The sequence below is a fragment of the Lithobates pipiens genome, unplaced genomic scaffold (genome assembly GCF_037356315.1).
Source record: "Lithobates pipiens isolate NorthernLeopardFrog02 unplaced genomic scaffold, aLitPip1_a1.2 Scaffold_19, whole genome shotgun sequence".
NCBI classification, from domain to species: domain Eukaryota; kingdom Metazoa; phylum Chordata; class Amphibia; order Anura; family Ranidae; genus Lithobates; species Lithobates pipiens.
Window position 1 is genome coordinate 422662037 of NW_027507764.1, and position 25678 is coordinate 422687714.

The 25678-nt window shown below is 41.8% G+C and overlaps 1 protein-coding gene across 4 annotated transcripts in view; it reads right to left on the minus strand.

Moving 5' to 3' along the window:
* The window catches only part of OSBPL1A (oxysterol binding protein like 1A), a 159298-nt gene that overhangs the window by 61421 nt on the left and 72199 nt on the right, over positions 1-25678 (minus strand). For 3 of the 4 annotated variants that reach the window (XM_077492581.1, XM_077492582.1, XM_077492583.1), the window contains one exon: positions 25035-25141. In XM_077492581.1, coding sequence (XP_077348707.1) covers positions 25035-25141 — 107 coding nt within the window. Of the gene's footprint in view, positions 1-13799; positions 13972-25034; positions 25142-25678 lie in introns of those variants that run through there. The other variant, XM_077492584.1, reaches the window with a different exon arrangement.

The following is a 25678-nucleotide window of genomic DNA, read 5'->3' on the forward strand; positions in this document are numbered from 1 at the left end:
CATCATTACACAGGACCCCTTCCTCAACACTACCCCCCATTGTACACAGGACCCCCTTCCTCATATTAACCCCATCATTAAACACATAAGTTATTTGACTTATTTGTTTAGGGTGGAGAGGCAGGGAGGGGAGTTATTGTATAGGGTGGAGAGGTGGGGGGGTTATTGTTTAGGGTGGAGAGGCAGGGAGGGGGTTATTGTTTAGGGTGGAGAGGCAGGAAGCGGGGTTATTGTTTAGGGTGGAGGGGAGGTTACTATTTAGGGTGGAGAGGCAGGGAGGGGGCGTTTTAGGGTGAAGAGGTGGGGAGGAGGTTATTGTTTAGGGTGGAGAAGTGGGGAGGAGGTTATTGCTTAGGGTGGACAGGCAGGGCGAGGGTGTTTTAGGGTGGAGAGGCTGGAGATGCGTTTTAGGATGCAGGAAGTGGGGAGGAATTTGGGGTTCAGGAACCCCGCAGCTGCCAGTCACTGCCCTGCACCACAACAATCAGCAGCCCCACTCCCCCCTCCATGAAGCTCTGCAGCAGCTGAGAAAAGTGAAAGGTGGGGGAGGGGGAGCCAGGCTCACGCCAGGACACACTACACACCGGGTAGAGCAGTCACTCTGTAGTTGCCCTGCAGAGGAGTCTGAGGACTCAGGGGATGGGAAGCATGTTGCCAGGAGGGAGAGACATGCCACTGAAAATAGCAAAAATCCTCTGTCATTCACAGCGAGAGAGATCACCTCCGATCCCCGCACTCACCATCTGCTCTGGTACACCTCCCTTGGGCTCAGCTCTGCACCCACCCACTGCATCTGTGATCCGCACCCCACCTCACATTACAGGATCCCGGGTTGCAGTAGTCTCAGTGTCTGCACTACACTCGACTCCAGGGAAACAAAGTGATGCCGTAGTGCTGAAAAAGCCCCACCCAGTCGGCCTCCGGTTCCAGCTAATTAAAGAAACAAAAAAAAAAAACACAAGAGCCAGGGACAAATCACTGGACAGTGGGAGTGTTTGTGGGCGCATTGCTTGCGCCCTGCACACGCCCTAAACATGGGCAAATCAGCTTCCCATCAGCTTCCCATCCTGTAATCAGCTGATTGCAAGCTGGGAAGCTTCCCATAGACTGAAAAAAAAAAGTATTGTATGCAGTACTTTTAGTGTAGTGGATTGCAATAAACTACCATATCACAACACCGCCGTATGAACAGAACTTACCGAACTGTGACATTTCCATAAAGTTCTAACAAATAAAATAAAAAAGTGAACACTGATATGCCGGAGTCAGCACATTGGCGCTGTTTGCTCCTGTACAGACCAGCATCTGTCTGATCAGTATGCATACATACTAACCTGCAAAACCACATTTCAGGGAGATGGCAAACTCATTTCAGAGAGGTGGCGTTCTGCGCCCGCATAGCCCAACCCCCCCCCCCCCCACGCCAAAATTTATTTTTAAATCGCTTTCTCAATATAATTTTCACAGTCCTTCTAGGGAAGGGGGTGAGGGGTATGTGACAGTGGATGGTGTCTGTTTTTTATTTTTATGTATTGACTTTTTTTTACAATTGAATTTGTTTTTTTCACAATTCTTTTTGGGGAAGGGGATTGGGGCAGTGGACAGTGTTGGTAGGGCAGGGGAAGTGGGGCAGTAGTTTATTTTTTACACTTTTTTTTGGGGGGGGGGGGGGGGCTTTGGTGAGATATCAGGGGTCTATAGAGACCCCTGACATCTCTCATTTGAGACAGAGAAAGGACTGAGGACACAGATTCCCCAGTCCTTTTCTCAGCTGTGAATATGAATGGAGAGGAGACAGAGGATCATCTCCATTCATAAACTGGAGCAGAGTAACACACAGTTTACTCTGCTCAGTTATCACATGACACAGGAGCGATCTCGCTCACTGTGTCCAACTCAGACAATGAAGGGGTCGATAAATCACATATTTACCCAGCCCCTTCCTCCGCTCTCCATCCTGACAGGTCCCCCTCAGCCGAAAAGAGGAGAGGAGGGAAGCCGGCTGCGGGAGACAGGATGGGGGGGCAGCAAAAAATCTATACAGGGAGATCGCTCGGTGTTCACAACTGTTCCCCGCCGCACAAATCATTCCCGGGATATCGGGAGGAGCTTGCGGGAGACGCTGCAGAAATCTGGGAGACTCCTGCACCTCGTGGGAGACTTGGGATGTCCGAGTGTGGTTTGCTGGTGTGAACAAGTGCTAAAGTAAACTTGTCAGAATATAGAGTAATTCAATCAGAAACAAAACAAAACATAAGCACATGTTTTCAGTGAAAACCTCAAAAACCTAGTTGAGCACAGTCCTGCTTTTTCCACCCTGTGACTTTAATGCAATGCCATTGAACAATAGAAAGGATCAGGAGCTTAAAAGGATAGTTCACCTTTACAAAAAAGCTGCCTATGCAGGTAAGGGAAAAAAGATTTACATATCTTATGAAGTCTGACTGGAATACAAGGACGTTGCACAGTGAGGCCTAGTGGTCACTGCTCACCTCCATCATCACAGGAGTGAGCTCTTTCTGATTCAAACCCCCTCACATACTCTCTCCCCCAGACACAGTAGATCTGAGCTCAGCATTTGACAGCTCACTCCTGTGATGGTGGAGGTGAGCAGTGATGACTAGGCCTCACTTAGCAACATTCTGGGAATACTTGGCAACGTTCTGGAAGTATTCCAGTCAGGCTGCATTAGGTATGTAAATGGCCTACACCTATATCAAGGGCATTATTTATCTTTAACCATATCTGTACAGGTTGTTTTGATCTAGATACCCCTTATCTGCATAAGCAGTTTTGTAGTAAAAGGTGAACTATCCCTTTAACTTCAAAGTTGTCTATGCATTTTATACTAATTGTTGAGGTTTATTACAGGTATAAAATACCTTTCTCACAGAGTAGAGTGGTGTAGGGAAATACCTATATGGTGAAATTGTGGCTTGCATGAGGGTATTCACCACTCATAGCACTGAAAAGGAATATTTTTGAAAATTGCTTGTTATTTCCAATTTACAGATCTATTGTTTGTTTCTTTTTGGGTGTGACCTCCATTTCAATCACAGTGTAAATTATAACTGGTGTCTAGGTAGGTAACACTTCTTTACATACTTGAACACTGAACAGGTAAGGGATCAACAGTATGCCAGGGTCAAGAGCTGCTAAGCTTACCTATCCTGTGCAGCATTATACTGCATAACATAAATTGGATAGGAATGATTGGTTTCCTAAAAGCACTCCCCCCTTACTCTCTACTACCCCCTTACTCTCTACTTTGTTAAATGTTTAAAAGCGGCCCACTAGGTCAAGCACAAGTGTTTGCATCAATCCAAGTGACCATTTGATTCAGTATTACCAAGTAATAAGTGTAGCATGTCTATTATTATTCAGAATTTTTATGGCGCCAACAGTTTGTGCAGCGCTTTACAACATGAGGGCAGACAGTACAGTTACAATTCAGGAGGAATCAGAGGGCCCCGCTCATTAAAGCTCACAATCTATAAGGGAGGGTCAAGTGAAACAAAAAATGTAATAACTGTGGGGGGTGAGCTAGTGGAGAAAATAGACATACATTTGCTAGGTGTGGGTAGGATAGGTTTCTCTGAAGAGGATGGTTTTCAGGGATTGTCTAAAACAGGGATATGCAATTAGCGGACCTCCAGCTGTTGCAGAACTACAAGTCCCATGAGGCATAGCAAGACTCAAGCATGAAACCCAGAGGAAGAGGTGTGATGGGACTTGTAGTTTTGCAACAGCTGGAGGTCCGCTAATTGCATATCCTTGGTCTAAAAGATAAAAAAAAAAAAGAAGAAGAGTAGGAGATAAATCAGACAGATTGGGGTAAGGGGTTCCCATAGGATTGGAGAGGCTTTAGACCTGGAGGTGAGCATGGGGAGGAGGTGACAAGGGAGCTAGAGAGCAGGAGGTCTTGAGAGGGATGAAGAGAACGATTAGGTTGGTATTTTGAGACTAGGCTAGTGATGTAGCTGGGGGCTAAGTTGTGGATGGCTTAGTAAGGAATTGTCAGTATTTTGAATTTAATTTGTTGGGTGAGCGGAAGCCAGTGGAGGGATTGACAGAGTAGCAGACACAGAGCGATTGGTAAGGTGGATGAGTCTGGCAGCAGCACTCATGATGGATTGAAGGGGGGGCGGACCATGTAGAGGTAAGCCAATGAGAAGGGAGTTACAGTAGGCAAGGCGAGAGATGACCAGAAGGGGAATTAAGAGCTTTGTTGTGTTATTGGTTAAAAAAGGGGTGTAATTTTAGAGATGTTGTGGAAGTTGAGGCGGCAATACTTGGACAGTGCTTGGACATGGGGCGGCTTAAAGGAGAGTTCAGAGTCCAGGACTACACTAGGACCTTGGCATGCGGGGATAGGCTTATAGTTGTCCCATCAATTTTGACAGCATGATCAGGAGAAGGGGAAGGAGCATGTGGGGGGGGGGGGGGGGAGGAAAAATTATAAGTTTGGTTTTGGATAGATTGAGTTTGAGGAAGTGGTGTGACATCCAGACTGATATATCTGTTCATAAATTAGTGATAAAATGAGGAGACACGAGTTAGCTGGGGGGTTGAGAAATAGATTTGGGTGTCGTCGGCGTAGAAGCCATAGGAGGCTATCAGCTGACCCAGGAAGAAGGTGTAAATTGAAAATAGGAGAGGTCCAAGAACAGAACCTTGGGAGACCCCAACAGAGAAAGGAAGAGGAGAGGAGGAAGTAGAATTGTAAGTAACGCTAAAGGTGCGGTTGGACAAGTAAGAAGAGAACCAGCGAAGAGTACAGTCCGGGAGACCAAAAGCGTGGATTTTTTTGTGCCGCTCTTGATGCAAAGCTCCATTCATGTCCATGCATAGTAAAATTACCTAAAAGTTGAGTAACACACTTTGCTCAGTATAGTATATAATGCAATGTGACAACTTAGCATACATACATTTTTTTGTAACTCTAGTTATAGATGGTAAAAGCTTGGAAATGTCCTTTAAAAAAAAAAAAAAAAAATATATATTTATATAAAATACAATGCTATAGAAAAAACATAGACTAAAGGGAGAGATGAGTGCCTCATGTATATTTCATAGATCTACCACATCAGTTTTTCCTGGATCTTATTTCATCCTATGCATTAAAATGAGGCAGATATTTTCCAACTGGAAATACAGTATAATGCACAAAAGCAGTTCCTTTTCCACAATATCTGGAAACACGTTTAACGCTGACTGATTTCATACAGTTGTACATTAAAAATAACTTCCATGTAATCCTGGATGAAAAAAAAAAATAAAAAAAAAAAAACCTTTGAAAGAGTACAAGCTATACAACAATTTCAAGCATCCATACTTCTGTAGGACTACATTTTGAACACACGAGCAGTTCTGTCACAGTTCATTATTCCTAAATGAACTACTAAAATTGAAGTGGCCAATATCCTACAACAAGCACTCATAAATCTTCATTTCTAATACTTTCTTTGTAATGTGATGTGAAAGGAAACAAACAATTCAATGGGCTTTCATGTAAAAGGAAATGCTTTACACAAAATCCCTTTATAAAAAGGCCAGATACAAGTTCAGTTTCAGTTTAGTTTAAGCTACTCTCACATCTCCTTGTTAGACGCACAACCCGCTGTTAAATGGCGATCTGCTTTCTATGTGCTTTTTGACATGGAAATACTATGATTAGTTAGAACACTGGTCGCTGCACAACATGGCGGTAATCATCAAAACATATGCTTGCAACAATAACACTAGTCATGGATTATTGGGGGGGGGGGGGGGGGAGGCTGATATTTTGGGATTTTGGGTGGTTTAAGACCACTGCACATGTATCTGTTGTGGGGTGATAAGAATCAGCGGCGGCCTGTCCATTAAGGGAGCACGGGCGTCGCTGCCCCCCCCCCCATCCAGCGTTGCTAAGCGCCACCCCCACCTATCCATGTGTCTGGCCCCTTACAGGACACCAGATGCATGAATTCCAATGGAGGGGGATGTTTTTTGGAAGCACGCAATTAGAGCCAGAGGCGACACACTGGTCACCCTGAGGGAAGTATGTGGTAAGTTTTGCAGTCGCGGGTGACACTGACCGATGGGGGGGCTGGGTGTGGCTCATTGGCTGGCTCATTGGCTGGCTACTGTTTTGTGCCCCCCCAATAAATAAATAAACAGCAAACTTTTGTGTGACCGTGTGTATGCAAGCCAAGTTTGAGCAGAATTCCGTCAGAAAAACCACCATAGCTTTTTCCGACGAGAATTCCGATCATGTGTACGCGCCATTTCAGTTTTCCTTGGTCCATCTAATGACAGGATCTAAACATCATTAAACATTGGGGGAAAAAAATAAAAAGTACACAGAGATCTCCACCTCCTTGATCTCTCAAATAAAAAAAATTTAAATATTCAAGTTAGCAGCAGAAAGGAAAAAAAAAAAAAAGGATTAAAGTAGTTCTAAAGGAAAAAAAGTCTCTTCTCTCATATCTCTATTAAAGCAGTAGTAAAATTCTGTCCATAATAAGGCTTACCTGTAGATACAGTGAATATCTCCTAAACTCCTAAATGTACTGTTTAGGAGATATTTACATGTGTTGCAGTCGGTGATATCACCAAAGCTCTCTCCATTGAGAGGACTGTGCCGCGTCTGACTCCCACTCTCATGCACGGAAGTGATGTCATCACAGCTTGGCTATTCAACAAACCCGGAAGGAAGACTGGGTGAAGATGAAAGCTCTGTAAGCGGTGATAGGGTGCCACTTGAGGGATCCGGTTTTTAGGTACGTCTGTCATAATATGCTAGTATGTGGTACATACTAGCACATTCTGACATGAACCTGCGGTGGGACCAGTTTTTCTCTTTTAGTTTACTACCACTTTAACTATTGAGACCAATATAATGTTTTTATTATTTTGCATACTCCCTGTATATTTATATATGGTCAATAAATGTCAGTTCACCCAACTTTGGGCAAAACAAGTACCTCATCCCACACCCTTTTAGCCTATCACCGACATAGAATAAAACAAAAAAAATAATAAGAGAAATAAAAATAGAAACCTTTTTACTTAACTGATCAAAAGGCAGAAATTCGCTTCATGGGTGGTTCAGTCTATACCCGCTCGTCTGACATCTTTCAATTAGAAAAAAAATCAAAGAAGGCAGGCTGAAAATTGTTCACGAAACAGTGCATCCCATCAGAAGCAGGCACTGTTCGGGTATTAGGACAGTTAGCATCACCAGCTGTCAGAAAACAATAGCTGCAGGGGCAGATTCCTCCATCTGCACTGCTTAGCATGGAGGGGGGGGGGGGGGGGGGGGGGGTGACGATATCTTAGATGGGGGTTGAACGACAAAAAAAAATCTGTTTGTATAGTCAGTTTTACCTAAAATGACATTCAGGTACCAAGTCTTCTGTTTACATTCGGTGAGGTCCCTCTTCGGGTGCCCTCATCACTGCCTGCGTAACCTAGACTTCCTGCAACAGAATTCTCTCACATTGGCTTCAAAAAGGCATGGGGGCGGGTGATAAGGAGACCAGTCCTCAAAAAGGAACAAGCAGGGAAAAGTGTTGACTGAATATGAGATTTCAGAATATGCCACAGTGTTTCAACTTCATTCCTCAAGGCGGCCCAACAGGTCATGTTTTCAGTCTCTCCATTATTTTGCACTGGTGATTTGATCAGTTTCACTGCCTTAGTAATTACCACAGCGGTTTCATCCAAGGGAAATCCTGAAAACATGACCTGTTGGGGCGCCTTGAGGACTGGCGTTGTGAAACACTGGAATATGCGATGGATCAGGAAGAGTTTTTTGCGAACACTGCTGATGAAAAAGATAATTCTTCTGACCACGATTCTCCTGTGGGTCACAGGAGTGCCGAACCAACATCCAACTGACAGCAGGCTAAAGGCCGCTGTTGGGGGGCATCACAGAGCCGTTACAAGCTCTGCAGCTTTCTTGGCAATAATATCGGGATCTGCCCAGATGCCTGACCAGCAGCTGGCTCAGCCTCTCAGTGGCACAGCCACTCCTGCCCCCTCCACAATCCGGCACTCCAGTGAGTGCTGGAGGGGCAGAGCAGAGAGTGCTGACTAACAGTCACCGCTCTGTGCTCAGAGTGAATCTGAGAACTGAGTGATCACTAGTCTTTGATCACTCAGTTCTTGATGTAGGATGTAGAGGAGGTGGGAGACAGATGGAGCATCGGACTGATGCTGCATCTGAATAGGTGGATATCATTTTATTTTTTAATCCCACACTTTTATCAGCTTCCAGAATGCCCACCACATTTATACCGGCTGCGCAAAATCCCGCAACTGTACGTGATTTTGTGCATGTGACCTAGAGGGCACGCGCATGCTGCTGCTCCCACTGTGGTGGTTGGACACAGCGAGAGCCAATCAGCCCGCCGATCGCTTGGAGGAAAACAAGGCAGACCGCTGTTCTGTCAGAGTAAAATAGATCTTGTGATTCAGCTAAGCTGAAACATGGCTCTCTCTTTTCCTCCAGTGCATCCACCCCCCCCCCCCCCCCCCCCCCAGTTAGAATGTATTCCCTAGGAGCACACTTAACCCCTTAATCGCCCCTGGTGTTAACCCCCTCCCTGCCAGTGTCATTTATACAGCGACAGTGCTTTTTTTTTGTTTTAGCACTGATCGCTGTATTGGCGTCACTGATCCCCAAAAAGTGCCACTTAGGCCGGGTTCACACCGCTGCGATGCGGGAACGCCGCGAATCCGCGGCGTTTTCCCGCATCGCATTACTCCCGCCGGCAGTTCACACTGCCCTATGCGGACGGCTGGGAGTGTCAATGATATGTTAATGACACCCCCAGATCCGTCCGCATATCGCAGTGCGATCTGCCGACTCGCACAGGAATCGGATCGCATGGTGTGAACCCCCATGCGATCCGATTCTGTTGCGGACCAAAAAAAGGGTCCCGTGCGAGTTTGCTGCGGGAGCGATGCGAATTCAGCCATACTATCTGTATGGCTGAACTCGCATCGCTACGGAGATCGGATGTGATTTGCGGTGCGAATCACATCCGGATCTCCCCCCGCAGCAGTGTGAACCCAGCCTTATGCCCCGTACACACGAGAGGGATTAAGTCTGACAGACCTCCAAAGGAGTTCCGCCGGAGTTCCGCCGGAGTTCCGACGGAGTTCTGGCGGACTTTTCGACCGAACGGACTTGACCACACACCATCACACCAAACTCCGACGGAGTCGAACGTGATGACGTACGACTGGATTCGACGTAGGAAGTTCCTAGACAGTAGCCAATAGCTGCCCTAGCGTCGGTTTTAGTCCGTCGGAGTAGCACACACACGAGCGGATTTTTCAAAGGGGACCGGGTCCGGCGGAGTTCCGTCGGGAAAATTTAAAGCATGCTTCATTTCTAAAGTCCGTCAGACTTTAGCTTCGCTAAAGTCCGTTGCAGCCCACACACGATCGGATAGTCCGCCGGACTCAGTCCGTCGGAGTTTGGATGTCGAAAAGTCCGCTCGTGTGTACGGGGCATTAGTGTCAGATTTGTCCGCAATACCACAAAAAAAAAAAAAAAAAAAAAAAAAAAAAAAAAAAATCGCTGATCGCCGCCATTACTAGTAAAAAATATATTTTAAAAAATCCCTAAATCTAGCCCATGGTTTGTAGACACTATAACTTTTTCGCAAACCAATCATGAACTTATTGGGATTTTTTTTAACCAAAAATATGTAGAAGAATACACATTGTCCTAAATTGATGAAGAAATTCGATTTAAAAAATTTTTTTATTGGGAAAGTTTTATAGCAGAAATTCAAAAATATTGTTAAAAAAAATTAAAATTATCAGTCTGTTTATAGTGCAAATAAAAACCACAGAGATGATCGAATACCACCAAAAGAAAGCTCTATTTGTGCGGAAAAAAAGGTCATCAATTTTATTTGGGTACAGTGTCACGCGACCGCGTGATTGTCAGTTAAAGCAACGCAGTGCTGTATCGTAAAAAATGGCCTGGTCAGGAAGGGGGCGAAACATTCCGGAGCTGAAGTGGTTAATGGTCACTGAAAATGCATTAACAGTATTGGTAGAGATCTATTCAGAAAGGGATATGCAGAACACATACTGTATATATACACAAATGCACATACAGTATTACAACTTGTAGAAATAAAGTGCATACATACTGTACTTACAGATATCCACACATACATATATTATATTTAATTTAGATATACAAGATGTATAAGACATCATCATATATAAAACAATCATCTACTATATACACCACCATATTAAAATGGTGCAGTTTTGGCATTACCAAAATGCATACTATAAGACAGAGCTTATAACGTTCCAACAGCAAGGCAGACAAAGCATTTAATAAGGTTAGGGACACTAATTGTTTATAATAGAAACATGCATTTTCAGGTTCCTAAAACAAGCCTGCTGCCCCCTTGCCTGGGTAACCTACCTTCTGATTTATATAATATGGTGTTCACCCAGGAGATATGGGGTTATAAACGTCCTATTTTTGTTATCACACCTCTGGAATCTAGCCATACGGTTAAAAGGACAAATGCTAATCTTGCCAACTACCTAGAATGCCCTGGGTTCCATTCATGTATTACTATGGCATATCTTCAGTAGTCCTACTGGTGACCTCCACCCACTTGTCAGGAAGAATGTTCTGTATGACAACAAAAGTCTCAGTATACTGTGTGGCATACACTGAAGACCATCATCTGCTAAAGCATCGTAATACAAAACGGGTATTGTACTTACAGGACAACACAGCTGGTTACTCAAAGAATCCACTGCTACAATGTAAAGCCAATGTGTACTATGGGTTGGTGGAAGCCACATGGAGGTAAAATCCTATTCCTGAAATATTCGCACATTCTAAAAAGAAAAAGGCTTTTTCCCCATTCTATAGAAGTTCTGCTGACAGCTTGTGATTTACTGTTTACTTTTTCTGTTTCTGGGCTTTACTTAAAACCTGGTAACAGAGCGCCCCCTACGCCCCCCCCCCCCCCCAAAAAAAAACTCGCTACAATCAGCTTTGTATCCGTTTCAGTAGAATCATTTATATTTCTAATTAGATTCTTTGCATTACATCAAACTGGGGATTTTTTGGAATATTGCCAGTGTACAATAAACAATGTTCTTGTATTTGGCATTTTATGCTAAATTTAATAAAGCTATATTTGACCGCCTTTAACATTTGTACAAAAACGATTACTGCATTATTGGCATATTATTTTGCCGTTTTATTGGAAATATATTTTCACATAGTGCAAGGAAGGTTAACCGAGATATAGAAAAGAGACAGCAGAAAAAAAAGGACCAAGTGGCCAATTGAGTCTGCCCCATTTTTTTTTTTAATTTATACACTTTTCGTATTTATTTTTTAAAACTTTGTCCAACTATAGATTTATGTATGAGTAGATTTTTCCTATATTCCTACTCCTTTTTTCCCTGTATATGTATTGTATATTTAAAGACACAGATCTTTAAAATAATGGCATAAAAAAAGAAAAATAAATATAATAAGGATATACATTTCACATAATTCCCAGCAATTGTAGAAAAACAAGTACATGCCCACAAGAATATGCTAATAATAATAATATTCATATATATCCTCTATTTATGAATACAAATCTTTCGTATTATATTATTTAATGTATAAATTATCGTCTTTAATGTTATATTACTAGTGATCTATCATGCCTCAAAATTATAAATATGATATAAGACATTATATTTACAAATAAATATTTTTCAAATACTGTGCCTCTATTGATAAATACCCATCTTGTTTATTATAGTAGTAAATAAAATACCTTTCAAAATATCATGCCAAAAAAAAAAAAAAAAAAAAAAGAAGAGATAGATTATATATATATATATATATATATATATATATATATATAGATAGATAGATAGATAGATAGATAGATAGATAGATAGATAGAGAGAGAGAGAGAGAGAGAGAGAGAGAGAGAGAGAGAGAGATCGAGAGAGAGAGATCTCTACATATTATATAATCTTTTTTTTTTATTTGAGCAATTATTATATTATTAATCTTTTTATAAAGAAAAAGCTTTCAAATATGCCTCAATTTAAAAACATTGTGATATTTATTAATAAATAGCTTTAATATTATAATATATATATAATTTTTGATTTATAAAGTATTCTTTTTATAAATAAAAATCTTTCAAATATGCCTCAATAAAAAATAAATACATTTATAAAAATAAAAGATAGATTTATAAATAAATATCTTTAAAATACTATTAGCCCCATTTACAAATTCATATCATTTTATAATTATAGTAATAAATATCAGTCAAATATCATGCCTCAATTTAAAAAATGATTATTAGAATTATTAATAAATCTTTCAAATATCATGCCTCTAGTTAGAAACGTATTATTTTATTGGCTTTATTAAATCATATTTATTATTACCGGTATATTATTCTTTTTATATATAAAAATCTTTCAAATATGCCTCAATTTAAAAATAAATATGATATAAAAATACAGACATTGTAAAATAAATCTCTTTAAAAGACTATGCCTCTATTTATAAATTCATATATTTTTTTTATAATTTTAGTAATAAATGTCAAATATATCATGCCTCTATTTATAGATTCATATCTTTTCATAATTATAGTAATAAATATTAGTCAAATATCATGCCTAGTTTATAAATAAATATTATATTAGTTAAATATTTAAAATATCAGGCATTTATAAATATTGTTGTGATTATATTTATAAATATATACATATCTTTCAAATATCGTGCCTCACTATATAAATACTATTATTAGATCTGTTAATAAATATACTTCAAATATCATGCCTCTATTTACAAATTAATATTGTTGCCATTATATTTATAAATACACATATCTTTAAAATATTATGCCTTTACAATATAAATATTATTAGATCTGTTAATAAATCTATTTCAAATATCATGCCTCACTATATAAATACTATTATTAGATCTGTTAATAAATATACTTCAAATATCATGCCCCTATTTATAAATATTGTTGTTATTATATTTATAAGTACATATCTTTCAAATATCATGCCTCGATTTATAAATTAATATTGTTGTTATTATATTTATAAATACATATCTTTCAAATATCATGCCTTTAGTTATATACACGGACATCTGTTTATTACATAAAATAAAACCAGCTTTTCCCTCCATTTCACATAAGCTCTGAGTGGGCAATTTTGCTTATTTGCTCCTCGCTGTCACATTAATTGCTTATTACAGTGACGATAATAAAACAATACTCGATATCAATTTCTGCGTTCTGCTAAATGCTTAGCCCTGCAAGGTCAGAAGTGCATATCCAGTACATGTGGCTGCAGAAAGTGGGTGTCCTCAGCAGAGCTAATCCAAGGAGATCATCTCTAAAGCCCTTTACAATGCTACACACTGGACGCCAAGTATGGCCGGTATTCAATGCAGCATGCTAGAACAGAGCTATGTATCACCACAGAACTGTAAGGCATCCAACAATCTGGAGAGCAAACTCACTACAAAACTGGATTTCAGTTTTGGAACCAAAATAAATATCACATCTCTTCAGGATAAATGTAAAAGAAATGCATAAATAGCAATTTTGAACTTTAGCCATGTCTCCGGTCAATGCACACCATAGCTAGAACATCTTCCCCCGAATAAACTGCAGCAGCACAGCATACAATACATCACTGGCATCTTTGCACAGCTCAGCACAACACATAAACCTCTGAACCGATAAGCAGACACATTGATGTTTGTACTGTACCTTTGTGATGGGATGTTTCACTTTTTCTGCTGAATTTCCCCTCCTGTACAGTTCTCGCAGGCAGGATCCCATACACTGTTATCTGTGGGCTGGCCAAGCTCCCTCCCTAATCCTCATAAAAATCCCTTGCACATAGCACAAGCTGCTGTATGAGAAGGTACCACAATGTTTTCCTTGCCAGCAAATCTTCACATGTAAGCAAATCTGCACACAACTTCTATTGGCCCACACTTTCTTCTCTAATTGGCCATTGTGTTTATTCCCTGTGTAGTACGCACATGCTGGCTCTGCTTCCTGCTATACTGGAGTACGCTATTTCATGCCTTTACAGCAAAATGAAAATCTATGCCAGGAAAGTTAAAGCACCAAAAAAAAAAAAAAAAAATGTAAAATGTAAATTATAACAGCCTGCATGGAGCAACGTATTATGATTATGGCAGAGATAAAAATGTGCATCCACAATTGTTAGGAACAGTTGTAAAAAAATAAAAATAAAAAAATAAAACACACACACACACACACACACACACACCAAAAAAAAAAAGAAAAAAAAAAGAAACTAAAAAAAAACAAAGAAACACACACACACACACACACACACACACACACACACACACACACACACACACACACACACACACACACACACACCTTAAATCCACCTGAATTTGCTTAATTTCTGCCCAAGTGAAGCAGAAAATGTGATACTCATCCAAGAATTTTCAATAGACAAGATCTAGCTATACTGTCCGGCAAGGTGTCTGAACACACAAGGCTGGCTAGACAAAATTTGGAAGGAACACACATTTGTATTTTAATAGTATATAACAGTTTGCCTCAAGTTTAAAGTGGTTGTATACTTCTGACATGAAAATCGGAACAAAGCATATCCTTCTAATAGTGTGCACTTGTCCCAATCCAGAGCTTTAAGTGCAATTTCTGTCTGCTGCCGCGTTCCTCTGCTCCAAAGTCACTTTGGAAAGGTTTTTCTGACACCGTGGGGTAAAAATGTGACGGACACCAAAAACCAGTCGCTTCACTGGGTATATGTAAGGGTTTACATCCGCTTTAAAATACCCTCTTGGGTAAACATACCACTGTTTGCAGACCTTTAGTTCAGTTACATTAATACTTTAGCTTACCCTGCTCCTACCTTTCAGGTTTTATATTAACCTTTCCCTGCTCCAGTGAGATATTGCTGCCCTGACCACCTGGCTGCTTGTTAAAAATCTTTCTAACCTGGCCTGTGCATTCACACGGAAGACTCATTCATTCCAATGTACTTTCCACTTCCCTGCTCAGAAGTCCACAGAGATGAATAGGATTGAAGAACACATGTGTGGGGCCATGCCGAGAAAATAATTGCCGGGTGCTTTAGGCAGCAATATATACAGCCATGCTTAAATGTTTTGAGAATGACACAAATAATAATTTTCACAAAGTCTGTTTCAGTGTTTTTAGATCTTTTTGACATCCAATCGATTTATCTGGATTTTATGTCTCAGATTTCAATTGGAGGCTGCTCCCCTTCACTGCACTTGTTTGGACACTTATGCTTATTATTTTATTATTTTTTGTCAGTGTGTTTGAACAACACTATTGACTTGTGTTTGTCATTTTTTGAATATACCATGCACATGTTATAGTGTGTTTTTATGTTACACATTCCATTGGCCCTTGTATTGTGCTATAGTATCATTCATGAGACACATAGTGGATTTATATTTGATCTTATTTTTTTGGGTAAGATCTAGATGTCTTCACACATCTAGTCACATTCTGTCTAGCGCTGCACTCATTTTTATTACAAATATAATAAAAAACAGCCACCAGTAAAATATTAGTGGTATTACCTGGGCTCCCGCACCCCCCCCCCCCCGCCGCATAATGTAAGGGGGTACAGGCTGTCCCCCTAACCCTCTGGTCCCATCAGGGGGGAGAGAAAACAGTTTTGCAGCTCTTACCTGGCAGAGTCCCCCTCAACACACTGCTGCAATCAGGCACAGATTGAGCTTACAGTGAAGTCAACAGAGTAAGGTATGTGTATGTATGTGACTAGATAGATTCCCTCTAGTGAAGAATTAAGGTATGATAACATTTGTTCCCCAAATGGAAGAAATATAAAATATTTTTAATACTCAAGGGTTTCTTCCCTTACCTTAATCTCGCCGCAGGATATGCTGAATTAACAAACAAACAATCCAACCCTCACCCATCATGGCAGGCTGCATAGCAAGCCTTCAGGGATTGGGTCCCTAAAACGGGGTTCAAACTGCCCTGGACCTATAAAGCACCCCATCAGGAAGTTTAGGTAATGTAACAAGACCTAAGCCCTGGGTTCCAGCCCTTCAAAGAGGCCCCAGTTGAAGACCCATAGAGTCAAAACGCATCAGCCAGCTTTCTTTCACTTCCCACACTGCTTTTATCTACATTTTTATCCTGGGACCACCTTTTTATCTTGCATTGAGTTGTACAATATATTTTTTATTAAAAAACATTTTTGGTTGATCTGCATCATATAGAGCCTATTTTTCTAGTCTATTCCACGTCCGGATCACAGTGATTTCCCCTGCTCTCCTTATGGTACCACCCTTCAGATCAATACGGTTGTTGGTTCCTTTGCCATGCTGAACCACAGTCTGGAGACGTACGGTTGGAGTCACGGAATAACTACATCTACTGCGAACATTAGGCTGTCGGTTCTATTGCTGTTCAGACGTATGGTATATAAAAACAAAAACAAAAAAAAAAACAAAAAAAAAAAAAAAAACGCACTATTGGAGTCGCAGGACCATTACATCCAGTGTGAGCACCAGGAACCGAGGTGCTATGAGCTTGTTTGACTCACTGCCTTATGGTATGTGTGTCCACCGCATTTGGTAAGAGTACCCAACTTTTCATTTGCACATCTTCTAAGTCTACTTTGGCATTCGATCGATTCATCTGGATTTTATATCAAAATTCCATCTGGAAGTTGCTCCTCTTCAATGCACTTGTTTGAACATTTATGTTTATTTAATTTTTGTCACAATTTTTGAATAGTATTGATTTACACTCATGTTCATTTTTCTTTTTTTGCCGTTTATATTTGAACAGATTATTCACATGTTATAGTGTGTTCACTATTGCTACACATTCCACCAGTCCTTGTATTGTGTTCCAGTACAATTCATGAGTCACATCCTGTCCAGTGCTGCACTAATTTTTATTCACTTCAAAGAGGCGTTACAGGCAAAACCTCATGCTGCGGATACGAGGCCCCAGGTACCATCCTTTTAGGCCTCAATGACACTTTGGATGGATCTGTTGTATGGATCCAGCATGGATCCCTCCTGGAGCTCCTCAGAGCACATCTTCACTCGTGACCAACTGAAACTGATGTGCTCCTGGAAGGAAGAGGGGTTATATAGGGAGTAAACTTCCTTGATTGGGTTTACCAGTGTCAACACCTGAAGGTAGCCTATGACCCATTAAGTTATTAACTAAGGTTCTGTGACCCATGATGTACGATAAAGAAATCTATTTTTGTGTCATTCTCAAAACTTTTGGCCATGGCTGTACTAACCTGTCCCCGTTCCAGTGAAAGGCTAATGGTGGCCATAGACCGAATGATTTTATATACACTGTACAATTGTATTGCCAATAGATTTACTGACAAAAATAGGATTTTTATAACAGTAATTACTATGTGGGTTATAGGCTACCTTCAGGTAATGGACACTGGCACACCCTAAACAGAAAGTTGCCTCCCTATATAACCCTCCTATACCAGGGGCACCTCAGTTTTTGTAGCAAAGCAATATACATATACTCCAGAAGAAGAGGGGAGGGACCTCTGTGTCCCATGATGTACTCCAAGAAAAGGATTTTACAGGCAAGCGGTCATAAAAATCCTGTTTTCTTTATCATACATCACGAGCCAGAACATCAAAGTAATTACTATGTGGGACGTCCCATAGCAATGCTATTTGAGTGGAGGGAGACACAACCCGTAGGGCACCAACAGACTTGAGGACCTATACTGCTGCCTGCAGCACACTGCGCCCCAAAGACAATATCCTCATGCCCTTTTTTACATCCACTTGATAAAATCTGGTGAATGTATGGACTGCAGACCAAGTTGCGGCCTTGCAGATGTGAGCCATGGAGGCTTGGTGATGCACTGCCCCAGAAACACTAACTGATCTAGTAGTGTGTGCTTTGACATGAAAAGATGAAAGCTTAGCTTTTAACCATTAGGCCTGAATTATAACTTGCCGAATCCACTTTGCAATAGTGGATTTCGACGCTGCCTGTCCCTTCCTAGGACCCTCTGGCAGCATAATAAAAACATCAGTCTTTCAGACCTTAACAGTCGTCTTTAAATAGTTCTCTACCCTAGTACCTGGTTTTGGAAAAAAAAAAAAAAACTAATTTTCTCGGCTCGTTGTAATGTTCTACTGACTGTCACTGCGTTCTTGATGGTCAAAAGTTCAGCTAAATTTTGTGTGACCGTGTGTATGCAAGCTAAGCTTGAGTGGAATTCCGTCAGAAAAGCCATCAAAGTTTTTTCCGACTGAAAATCCGTTCGTGTGTAAGGGGCATTAATAGTACTCAATGCCAGCTTCATTCGTACTTATAGAAAAAACAAGAATTCTACCCATGTTATATTTCCGAAGGTGGCAACCCTTGGATTCACACTAGGAAACATAAGCCCTCCAGAGTCTATAATATGTAAAACTCTGAAAGCCGGCTTCATTAATGAAGGTAGAAATCACTGACCCGGAGAGACTACGTCTCTTCAAAACGTGGGCTTCAATAGTTGTAAGGTAGGATGGAATATAGGCCCCTGTGAGATTAGGTCTGGCCATAGTGGAAGGGACCATGGATCCTCCACCACCATTCTTTACAATTTCTGCATACCAGGACCTTCTGGGCCACGCTGGGGCTACAAAAATTACTGGCTTCCAGCTTGATCCTGCAAAGAAGTCGTGGCAGCAACTGAATAGGGAAAAAAGCCTAACTCAGTGAAAACTGACCCCATGGGGTCACCACGCATCTGTCTCGCATGCAAGTGGAGCCCTTGTAATTGACATAAAGTTGGCCAACTACATGTTGAACCTGGATGCCAAAAGATCTACGCCTGGGATCCCCCCTCTTTGGCATATAGCCAGAAAGAATTTTCGGGGTGAAGGGAGCACTCCCCCGGGAACTGCTGGCGACTCACGTAGTCCGTCTGCCAATTCTCTATGCCTGGAATGAAGACTGCCTATAGGCAAGGAACATCCTTTTCTGCCCAAGCTAGAATATGGTTCACCACTCTGAGCTGCATGATCCTTAGTGCCCCCGTGGTGATTTGTATAGGCCACAGCTGTGGCATTGTGGGATTGGATCCTGACAGGACAATCCTATAACCTGAATGTTCAGGGCTTCAGACCCAGATGCGCTGCCCGAATCTCTAGGGTGTTGATGGGCAATGCTTTTTCCATTGTGGACCACTGTCCCTGGACAGTTGTCTTTTCCAGTACTGCTCCCCAACCTGAAAGGTTGGCATCTGTTACCACTTTCCAGGTAACTGGTGTGAAGGTTTTTTCCTTCTGCAGATTCCCGGATACCGAGCACCAACTAAGGCTCTGGATCACCTTTGGGGACAGCTGCATTGGCAAGTCTAAAGCTTGAATCATTTTGTTCCAAGCAGACAGGATACTGTTTTGAAACAGTCTCGAATGGAACTGGGCATAGAGAACCGATTCAAATGAAGCCGCCATCTTTCCTAACAACCTCACGCAAATGGAGGGATCTCCTTTCAACCTGACCATCCGCACCAGCTCTCTCATGGAGTTGATCTCTTCCCTGGGCTGTCTATGATCAGACCCAAGTACTCCAGCCTTTTTAGCGGTTTTAAGGAAGACTTTTCTAGTTTGAAAATTCAACACAGATTTTTCAGGTATTTGGTTGTAATACGCACACTTTGCTCCAAATGAGCCGACTGGTCTATTAGCAATAGATTGTCTAGGTATGCCAAGACTGTTATGCCCTGTGCTCTTAACCTGGCTAGATGTGGGGCCAGAACTTTTGTAAACACCCGGGGTGTTGTAGCTAGCCCGAAGGGCAAGGCTACAAACTGAAAGTGCTGCTGTTTTACCTTGAAGAGCAGAAACCCTTGGTGAGGGGAAACATAGGGACATGAAGATATGCATCCCTGATGTCCATAGACGCCAGAAGTTCTCCTCCTTGTAGGACAGAAACCACTGACCTGATCGACTCAATGCAAAATTAGTGGATCTTCAGGAACGGATTTAGATTTTTTAGATCTAGAATGTGTCTGACATCTCCATTTGGTTTTGATACCGTAAAGAGGCTGGAATAAAACCCCAAACCTTGCTCTTCCATGTGGATTTGTATGATCATCTCCTGAGCCAGTAATCGGTCTAGTGCCTGAAAACAGAGATTGCCTTTTCCTGGATCTTTGGGAATGTTTGACATCAGAAAACAAGACGCTGGAAACTCCGGAAAGTCTAGTTTGTATTCTAGAGCCACCGTGGAGATGATCCATCTGTCCTGAATTTCCTCTTACCAGACTTCTGAGTATTGCAGAAGTCTTGCCCCCACTCTCGTGAGGGGGGGGGGGGGGGGCGCCCCTTCATAAAGAGGCTTTAGAATTCTGCTTTGCTCTCCTGATTGACCAAGTGTAACACCTCATCCTCTACCCATTGTCCCCTTGCTAAAGGGTCTAAGGTGGGAGAGGGGGATCTAACACGCTTCCTATCCTCTTGGATGAAGGATGCAATTAAAGCCACTAATCCTTCTTCTAGGCCCAGCAGGACTGATGAAAATGCATCTCCAGTCACGTATACAGGGGCCGAGATGTGAGAAGCAGCTGCACCACCAATTGGTTCCAATGACTCACCCTGGCTTGCCACATCTGATATTTCAGGAGAGGATGACAGTGTGGAGGCACAACTGGAGTTCCCAGCTCCTGGGGGTGAAATTTTTGGGAGCCATATTGCCAACCATAAAAGCAGAAGCACTAAGTGAATGCACTTGCTGAGCAATAGTCTAGCATACAATGCCGCTAATAAAGCTTGGTGCTGAGTAAAAAGTGTTTCCTTTACTGGGAAAATGCCTGTATGCAGCGCCTTATGTGACCCCACCGCTCCCGTGTCCTGTGTGATCTGCAGCTGTATCCCCAGCTCTTTCGTTGAGGAGAGTTGTATCTTTTTGTGTATGTGCTGCCGAGCAGGCACCGTTTGTATCTGCAAGCTCTGTGCCCCCAGCGCCTGCTCCGTGTGTCTTGTGGACGCTATGTCCCACACACAGTGCCGTTCTTAAGCCACGCCCCATCCACACATCAACCCGCCCCCCTTTTTAAATTTTGAAGTGGTTCCCACAAGCGAGCGGCGTTCCAGTCTTGCCAGTTGGCAAACCCAGTGCGAGGAGAGGGGAGGCCGGAATTCATCCACCTCTGACACAGAAAAAAATAAATAAATAACACACGATACACAACATACAAAATATATGGGAAGCCACCACAACCCCCAAGGAGGGGGCAGGGGTGGGGGGGGGGGGGGAAGAGTACACTTGATGTACCTGCTAGCCCCTTCCCTCAGGGGGGAAGAATACATTACTTCTTTCCTGATAGGAACCCCATTGATGAGCTGCATGAATGAGACCACACACACCTGCTCTTAGGCATTTAACACAGAGCTGACTGAGAGGCAACGTTAAAGGTATATGCATTTACTCCCTCTAGTGGAGGCTTACGGAATGACATTTACTCATGGAAGAACCATTAGGTGGACTTTTTACAGTTCCTAGGCTTCTTCCCTTACCTTATCCTCACCGCTGGATACTGCTGAAGTCAGACAGATCCAAACTTCACCCATCACGGCTGGCTGCATTAGCAAACCTTCAAGGACCGCGTCTTTTTTTATCAGGGTTCCACTCCCTTGGACCTGTATTAGCACCCCGCCTGGAAAAGCGTTAGGTAATGTAAGCATGACCAAAAAGCCCTGCGTCCCAGGGTACAGCCCTGCAAGGAAAGGCATTACAGGCAAAACCTAGTGCTTCATATATGAGGCCCAGGTACCATCCACCTTGGCCTCAGTGGCACTTTGGACGGATCTATGGAGGCTGTTTAAATCTAGCAAGGATCCCTCCAGCGTAGCTCTTCAGAGCACTTCTTCACTCGTGACCAGCACCTTAGACACTGGCGAAAAAACAGGGGTGCTCCCGGAATGGGAGGGGGTTATATAGGGCAGCAACTTCCTGTTTAGGGTGTGCCAGTGTCCATCATCTGAAGGTGGATTATAACCTACATAGTAATTACTATGGTGCTCTGTGTCCCGTGATGTACGATAAAGAAATTTGATCAGATTTGATTCAAAACGAACCACACACTTAATGATCTATCAACTTTCCCAATTTTCAGATTCTCTGTCTAGATCAATCAGAATAATTTCAACAAAACAAATGACACAGTATATGTTTTTTTGATAATTCATAGATGCGATAAATGTAGCTGTATTGTTACTAAACCCAGGACCCTGCATTCACTATATCTGGTCTCCCGCAGTACATGGAAATGTAATAGTCTTAGTAAATCTAAACTGTTAAATACCTTTTCTCATCATTAGTATATAGCAATCTTGTGACTTCTATCAGTGTCTGGTTAAAGCTTGGAGGAGGAGTTTTCATCCCCCTCTGATGGTCCTATGAGGCTGCATGACCCCGAGCTTCTGTCTGGACAGTACTGATTGGCCCTGTGCTCAACACATGCACTCTCCCGGGGGAAAAAAAAAAATAAAAAAAAAAAACTCTGTAGCAATACACACCAAACTAAGCATGTGCAGCTTGCCCCCAAAGCTCTGTAGTATCAGGAGATGGTTTGGGGACAGTGGGAGAAGGGGAGGATCACAGCAGACAGGATCAAACAGCATTTTTACACAATGCAGAGGAACCCCTTAGGTTTCACAGTATATAATAAGCATGCTTTACTGCATATATGGTCTGATCTTACTGTTGTGGGTTTAGTAACACTTAAAGCATTTAACTCTTTACAAAGGTTTAAAATGTACACTCAAAAGGAGGACATTGCAACTAAATAACAAGCTCTGCTTATCTACCGAGGATCCTTCCTCCTACTAGCTGCACAAAAAATGTAATGGAAAAAAATTGAACGTACTTGCCTTTACCTCTGTGGCATGGCACCTAAGCAGGGGTGATGTTACAGTCCTTCCGGTGAGATCCATCAATATATCCTTTATGTCCATGCTGATATTTCAGTTATAGGTTGATGAATCGCCTACTAGCTCAATATTTGTCGAGGATGCAATTTCTCCCTCTGCCTCCTCAACTATAAAAATTCTCACATCGTGCAGCAGTCTTATTCTACCTGCTACTCTTTGTTTTGCTACCCAATTCATTTGCATTGTAAAATAATGATTCACTAGCAAGATTGAGATCCTTTTGTAATAGCCATGACAATAAGGTATACATGTGAGCTCTGAGTTCTCGCCTGCCAAGAGCGAGGTTCTGTGCAGATGATGTAATCATCAATCCAGTAGGACTTTAAAAGCCATTGTATCCAAGCCACAGTGTGTACTAAGGTGTTTATGACTCACTTTGTAAAAGAAGAGGGTCAGTCCTTTCTGGTGAGCCTTTTATACATACTGGTGGTGGATTTAAAGACACAGTACATTTATGCAAAACACAATTTTGACTCACTTGTTTGTTAAGCAGGTCATGCACATCTGGTGTGAGTATTTTTGTGGCACCCACTAGATTAAGCTGAAGAGGTGCTGATTTGGATGCGGAGGAACTGGTGGAAAGGCATTTATGTGGAATGTAGATTCTAAATCAGATACTAACGAATCCTCTCAATCCTCCAAAGCATTAAAGGAGAAGAATAAGTGAGGTGAAAATCTGGTGAAAGACCCTTGCGAGAGTTAAGGAGGAGGTGGATTAAAGATCTGGTATACCCCATCCTTTTGGAGAAACATGTTTTTTTGACCTACCTGTAATCAAGGGATCAATAGATTCTGTTGAGCTCCTGTGTTGTGGACACGTTGAAAACTTTGGTGGAGATATTGGAGGCTTTTAACTTATTGAATTTTTTATCCTCGCAGATTACACTATTGATTCCCAATTCAATTTTCAGGAGAGACTTTTTAATTTACGTAGTGGCCCTCATTTTATTTTGAGGATTTATTACTTGCATTGAAAAAAAAATAAAAATAAAAAAAAGGTATAGGAGCTAGCGCCGATATTGATTTATGGCACAAATCAAATTTACTCTGGACTGTGTGAGCAAGAATAAATGTTAAGCCTAACTTTCTTGCAAAGTATTTTAAACTAAAGTTGAATTACGACGATACGTTATATCTTTCCTTCTGGAGAAATGCATACCACAACTGCAAAGCTACACATGCATTATTCATAAAGCTCAACAAAGGCAGAGTTATACATTCATAAAAGTTTTCCCTCACGCTTGGCCACACAATTTGATCCAATACAGGACTTGTAACACGTTTCATCCTTAAAGTGGTTGCAAACCGCTGAAATTATAAATGAACTAAGCATGTCCTTCTATGATGTGCACTTGCCTCAACCCAAGGAACCTAGTGTGACTTCTGTCTACTCTTTCATTTCTCGGTTATCTGACATTTTTACCAACAAGCAATCCCAGGAGATAGCTCAGCCCACATCCAGCACACGGATGATTGACAACCTTAAGTTGTGCGTGCTTCCCTATGGGAAAAGGGAGGGGTGTCCTTCCCCCTTCCCCCAGGTCTCAGATTACACTCAGTTCCCTGTTCTAAGCTGTGCATGACATGAGATACCCCTCTCTGCCTGCTGGAGCTGGGAAATGTTGTGTAAACTCTGTATTTTAGAAGGCTGGAGAGGAGAGAGGGCAGCAGATAAATAGGTACAAGTTATGTAGAAGAACGTATTTCATCTCACTTCACTGGGTATATGTAAGGGTTTACAACCACTTTAACAGATGAATGGGGCTGCAGGAGAAATGATTATTCACCACTAAAAGTCTGGAATGTTTTTGAGCTGTCTAGTAGTCCCTTTGAGTTTATCATTCAGATAGTACGTTTTACACAACACAGTAAATGTAAGCTATTAAACAAAAATGCTACACCACACAAACTTAGCTGCACAAATACCTGTTACATTAATCTTCAACCATTTGACCTCCAGACATTGCTAGTGACCAAACCCTGAACGGTTTTCCGGAGTCTTACAAACCTTATCATGTTTGGTAAAAAGTTGAAGACAGTTGGTCAAAGCTGTGCATGTTTCCTGGGATACATCAGATACTTTCTTGACTTGCTGCAGAACATCAGGGTCAGCATCTAGAAAACAGCAAGCATACATATACATTACTAGGATTATTAGGAGAGTGGCTTAGGCAGACAATATGACGACGAGAACATTCTACAAGGTAAAAGGAAGACATGAATCACAAAAATCATATCCTACACCAATATAGAAGCTAGGAAGCATCAGTCGTTTGAAAGCCACTGTATACAGCCCTACTGCTACAAGTTTTCTGCAGAAAGCTTAGAGTTTAAGTGATACACTTCATTGTCTAATGCCACGTACACACGACCGGACTTTTTGACAGCAAAGGTCAGACGGAACGAGTCCGTCGGACAATTCGATCATGTGTGGACTCCATCGGACCTTTGCTTGCCAAAAATCCAGCGGACTTTAAAAATAGAACATGTTTTAAATGTTCCCATTGGAACTCTGCCAGACCGAGAAATCCGTTCCTGTGTATGCTAGTCCAACGGACAAAAACTGATGCTAGGGCAGCTATTGGCTACTGGCTATGAACTTCCTTATTCTAGTTCAGTCGTACATCATCACGTTCTAATCCGTCGGACTTT